The 5,902-nt window shown below is 44.7% G+C and overlaps 1 protein-coding gene and 1 pseudogene across 1 annotated transcript; both read right to left on the minus strand.

The window, feature by feature from the left end:
• Positions 1–1,892: 1,892 nt before the first annotated feature.
• On the minus strand, positions 1,893–2,479 carry LOC132212747 (interferon omega-2-like; annotated as a pseudogene).
• Positions 2,480–3,539: 1,060 nt separating this feature from the next.
• Positions 3,540–4,144, minus strand: LOC132212748 (interferon omega-2-like). The gene has a single exon (XM_059658744.1). It carries the CDS (start codon positions 4,125–4,127, stop codon positions 3,540–3,542), a length of 588 nt encoding a protein of 195 aa, XP_059514727.1. The 5' UTR covers positions 4,128–4,144.
• Between the last annotated feature and the right edge of the window lie 1,758 nt (positions 4,145–5,902).

A 5,902-nucleotide genomic window follows, 5' to 3' on the forward strand; every position in this document is an offset into this window, starting at 1 on the left:
TCCTCATGGCATTTTTGTAAACTTTAGACCCATATTCCCAACTACCAATAAGACTTCTGCACTTATATATCTCCCAGGATCGTTAGAAAGGACATCTAATATTAATTCTCCTTTTCAACCTCATTTGTGCCTAAAATTTCTGATGTGAGAACATCATTTTCTTTTCCTTCGCAGTGTTTAATACAACAGAGCTAAAATAAACATTAGTACTATTTTATGTCTCCTTTCCTGTAACACAAATTTTCAACAACAGGAACTATACATATATATTTTGTTAACCTATATTTCTTGATCTCAATTACATGATATGTCATTTAGATACGCAACTTATATGCATAGAATCTGAATAGAATGAGTGAGTGAATAAATTTTTACTGCCCATACTTCAATATCATTTGCACAGTGAGGCTTTTGATTTTGTAATAAACAAATTCAAGAACTTTTCTTTGATAAGAATTTAATAAATAAAATACAAACTAAATAACATGGAAAGATAAGTATGTTTTATAAATTTAAATATAATGTAATTATATTTGACTTTTGGATATTATAAATATGACTAGAGGCCCGGTGCACAAAAATTTGTGCACTCAGGGGAGGAGGGGTCCCTCAGCCTGGCCTGTGCCCTCTTTCAGTCTGGGACCCCTCGGGGGATGACCACCTGCTGGCTTAGGCCTGCTTCCCGGGGGATTAGGCCTAAGATGGCAATCAGACATCCCTCTGGCAGCCCGGCAGCCCTCGGAGGATGTCCACTTGCCAGCGGGGAGCAGACCTAAGCTGCAGTCAGACATCCTTAGTGCTGCTGAGGAGGCAGGACAGGCTCCCACCACCACTGCTGTACTGACAGCCGTCAGCCTGGCTTGAGGCTGAGCAGAGCTCCCCCATGTGGGAGCGCACTGACCACCAGAGGGCAGCTCCTGCATTGAGTGTCTGCCGCCTGGTGGTCAGAGTGTGTCATAGTGACCAGTCATTCCCAGTCTTTCTGCTGTTAGGGTCAGTTTGCATATTACCCTTTTATTATATAGGATAGAGGCCTGGTGCACGGGTGGGGGCCGGCTGGTTTGCCTTGAAGGGTGTCCCAGATCAGGGTGGGGGTCCCGCTGGGGTGCCTGGCCAGCCTGGGTGAGGGGCTGATGGCTGTTTGCAGCTGGTCACACCCCCTTCAGGGTGGGGGTCCCCACTGGGGTGCCTGGCCAGCCTGGATGAGGGGCTGATGGCTGTTTTCAGGCTGGCCATACCCCCTTTAGGGTGGGGTCCCCACTGGGGTGCCTGGCCAGTCTGGGTGAGGGGCTGAGGGCCGTTTTCAGGCTGGCCTGCAACTGAAGCTCCCAGCCTCTCCTTTTTTTCTTTTTCTTTTTTATTCTGGGATTTATTTACCTTCTATAATTTGAAACATTGTTGCTTTCGGAGCTCAGAGCTGGGCCAGGGCAGGTGGGGAACCTTGGCTTCCTCCATCACTGGAGCGAGCAAGCAAGCCTCCTGCTCGCTTCAGCTGCGTGGCTGCCAGCCACCATCTTTGTTGGTAGTTAATTTGCATATCTCGCTGATTAGCCAATGGGAAGCGTAGCAGAGGTACGGTTAATTACACTTTTTGTCTTTTATTAGATAAGATAGGTGCAAGAAAAAATAGATTAAATAAACAAACAAAGATAGATAGATAGATAGATAGATAGATAGATAGATAGATAAACAAGCAGTGGGACAGTAACCTCCTAGGGGACTGATAAGACGTGAACTGAGATTTTTAACATATTCTTGCTCAAAAGTACTGATGAAAGATTTTCTGAATAAAACTTAATACAATATGTGGCTAAAGCAGACATAAGAGCCTTTGCACATGACCCAGGACAGTGGGCAAAGGTGATGTGGCACAATCATCAGTGAGAATCCTTTCAAGGTGACCTCATGTCTCCATCCTTATTTCTGAGCCTTTCTTGCAAGGCTGTTATTGAGGAGAAGGATCTCATGATTTCCACTCTGACAACTTCCCAGACGCAGTCACTGTATTTCTTCTCCTTCAGGTAGAGACAGATACCCTGGAAGTACCTCCTCAAGGCCAGGGTAGGGCTCTGTATGGCCAGGGCAGATCCTTCCTCTCCCATCTCCTCCACCAAACACGTGTCCAGGTCTTCCAGCTGCTGATGGAGTCCTGAACGCAGTTGGTCCACGAGGGTCTTGTTCCAGGTGACAGAGGAGTTCTCTGTGGGCAAGAGGTTGAAGATCTGCTGGAGCATCTCATAGAGGACAGAGATGGCCTGGGCCTTCTGGACCTGGTGCTGTCCATCATTGCCCGGGGGAATCTGAAGTCCTTTCTGTCCTTCAGACAGAAGAAAGGGGAGATTGTGCTCATTTGGCTCAGAAGCATTAAGTTCTCCCTGCTGAGCTGGATGTGGTCCTGAGTCAGGTCACAGCCCAGAGATTCATCGTGGCCATAGCTGAACACCACCAGGGCGGTGAGTAGAGAGAGCAGGAGGACCATGGGCAAATGAGGGTGCTACTGGCCTGGCTGAGCTGGGTGTCTCGGACAAAGTAAAAGAACAGTGCTGGCTAAAAGATTTTTCACACAGTATGTCAAAACAAAATGAAAAAACCTAAAAATTATACACGTGCATTTATGTATAGACTAGAGGCCCAATGCACAAAATTCATGCAAGAGTAGGTCTTCCTTCCCCCAGCTGCCGGCACCAGCTTCCCTCTGGCACCTGGGACCCGCGCTTCCCTCGCTTTGCTCTTTTCCTTTGGCGTTTACTCTAAGTAGAACCCTTGAAGCTGAAACACAACAGAACCAGAGAACCTGGGGGGATGGGCAGTAAGGTGGGGGAGCCAAGGGATTGTATAAAGGAGTGAATGCCTTCAGTAAAGCAGGACTGGGGAGAGGAGGAGGACAAGAGCATAGCTGCCAGGATCAGCCAACAAATACCATATATCTTTCCTACTCCACTCTAGATTGACTCCTCTTGGATTTTTCTACCCACTTCTCCATGGAATATAAATCAATTACAACTCAGGCATAAGTACTGAACATCTTCCATACTTTCCAAGATTCTTCTCAGTTCCGTGCTTTTCCAGCTTTTGATAAGCATTTTCTGACTAATGGTGGAACTGTTCTATAGGACTTAATAGACAGATCTTATTCTAAGATAGATTTATATAGAACAAAATAAGGATTTAGGTTTTCAGAATCAAAGAACTCAGATTTCTTTGATAAGAATTTAATAAAGCAAAATGCAAACTGATTGACAAAGGAGTAAACATGTTTTGCAAATATTAATACACATTAAGATCAAATATTGGTTATATAAATACATAAATATAATAATAAATAAACAATAAATAGATAAATAACATCAGGGCAGGTATTTTTTAGGGCCTGATTTCCCAGGAACTAAATTTTGTAACATTTTCATGCTTAATAATCTGAGAAAAGATTTGCTGAATAAAACTTAAATTCTGTGACTAATGCAGAAATAAGAGCCTTTTGACATGATCCAAGAAATATGTGCAAATGTGATGTGGCACATTCATCAGTGAGAATCCTTTCAAGGTGACCTCATGTCTCCATCCTTATTTCTTAGCCTTTCTTGCAAGGCTGTTATTGAGGAGAAGGATCTCATGATTTCCACTCTGACAACCTCCCAGGCGCAGTCACTGTATTTCTTCTCCTTCAGGTAGAGATGGATGCCCTGGAAGTACCTCTTCAAGGCCAGGGTAGGGCCCTGCATGGCCAGGGCAGATCCTTCCTCTCCCATCTCCTCCACCAAACACGTGTCCAGGTCTTCCAGCTGCTGATGGAGTCCTGAGCGCAGTTGGTCCACGAGGGTCTTGTTCCAGGTGACAGAGGAGTTCTCTGTGGGCAAGAGGTTGAAGATCTGCTGGAGCATCTCGTAGAGGACAGAGATGGCCTGGGCCTTCTGGACCTGGGTGCCGTCCACCGTTGCCTGGGGGAATCTGAAGTCCTTTCTGTCCTTCAGACAGAAGAAAGGGGAGATTGTGCTCATTTGGCTCAGAAGCACTAAGTTCTCCCTGCTGAGCAGGACATGGTCCTGAGGCAGGTCACAGCCCAGAGCTCCCCCAGGGCCAGTGCTGAACACCACCAGGGCGGTGAGTAGAGAGAGCAGGAGGGCCATGGGCGAATGAGGGTGCTGCTGGCCTGGCTGAGCTGGGCGTCTGGAGAACAATCTTGGGCCTCAGGTTCTCCGATGACCTTCTTTCTAAGCATGGCCCTTAAATAGGGAACACAACAATTTTCATTTTCTAGATACTTCTTCCCACTTTTACTTCCTTTATTGCTTTCATTCATGTGTTCTCTAGGTGGTCTAAGAAGATGTCATCAATCTATTATTAATTTTACTATTTTATTTTTAAGTATGTTTTTATTGATTTTAGAAAGGAAGGGAGAGGGAAAGAGAGATAAAGCATCAATGATGAGAAAGAATCATTGATTGGCTGCCTTCTGTACACCCCTCACTGGACATTGAGGCCTCAACCCTGCAACCTGGGCATGTGCCCTGACTGAGAATCAAACTGTGACCTCCTGGTTCATGGGTCGATGCTCAACCCCTGAGCCACATCGGCTGGTCTAATTTTGCTATTTTAATCTTCAAGTACATTTCAGATAGTGACTTATCCAAGTGGATACTTAACAGTCAAATGAGAAACATCTTTGACCTACAGTCAAAGTGTAGGTTGGTGTTGGTTGGACTCAAAACAGGCTAATTTTATTTTTTTAAAAAAATCTTTATTGTTGAAAGTATTGCATATGTCCCCTCCCCCCAACCCCGCCCCATTGGACCTCTTGTAACCTGACTCCATTCCCACACCCCCCACACCCTGCCCCAAGCCTCCACCACCCTATTGTCTATGTCCATGGGTTATGCATATATACATATGCATATATACATACAAATTCTTTGGTTGATCTCTTCCCACCCACCCTCCCTCCCCCGCCTTCCCTCTGAGATTCCACAGTCTGTTCCATGCTGCTATGTCTCTTGATCTATTTTGTTCATCAGTTTATTTTGCTCATTAGATTCCACATATGAGTGAGATCATGTGATACTTGTCTTTCTCTAATTGACAAGGACTGAGTTTTGTTTACTGTTTAATGCACTGCAGAGGCTGAGATTTTTAGTGAATGAATTTCTGGGGTGTTTCTCTTCTAGAACCCATTCCTGCAGGGCCCTGTGATTATGCTTCAAGGGGGCCACTAGGTCAGGACTCTATAGACATTGCCATTTCTTGTCAGCTTTGGAAAACCCACAACAGGAATCCAGGTTCTTTCTTTTTTTAATTAAATCTTTATTGTTCAGATTATTACATTTGCTCCTCTTTTTTCCCCCCATAACTCCCCTCCTCCCAGTTCCCGCCCCACCCTCCGCCCTCACTCCCCACCCACTGTCCTCATCCATAGGTGCACGATTTTTGTCCAGTCTCTTCCCGCATCCCCCACACCCTTTTCCCCCCCAAGAATAGTCAGTCCATTCCCTTTCTATGTCCCTGATTCTATTATGATCACCAGATTATTTGTTCACTTGATTCTTAGATTCACTTGTTGATAGATGCATGTTTGTTGTTCATAATTTGTATCTTTACCTTTTTCTTCTTCTTCCTCTTCTTAAAGGATACCTTTCAGCATTTCATATAATACTGGTTTGGTGGTGATGAACTCCTTTAGCTTTTCCTTATCTGTGAAGCTCTTTATCTGACCTTCAGTTCTGAATGATAGCTTTTCTGGATAAAGTAATCTTGGTTGTAGGTTCTTGGTATTCATCACTTTGAATATTTCTTGCCATTCCCTTCTGGCCTGCAAAGTTTCTGTTGAGAAATCAGCTGACATTCATATGGGTACTCCCTTGTAGGTAACTGAGTTTCTTTCTCTTGCTGCTTTTAAGATTCTCTCTTT

The sequence above is a fragment of the Myotis daubentonii genome, chromosome 11, assembly GCF_963259705.1.
Source record: "Myotis daubentonii chromosome 11, mMyoDau2.1, whole genome shotgun sequence".
In the NCBI taxonomy this organism is placed as follows: Eukaryota; Metazoa; Chordata; class Mammalia; order Chiroptera; family Vespertilionidae; genus Myotis; species Myotis daubentonii.

Coding starts and splice junctions, on each gene's coding strand:
- LOC132212748 (XM_059658744.1), bottom strand. CDS start 4,127: ATGGCCCTCCTGCTCTCTCTACTCACCGCCCTGGTGGTGTTCAGCACT.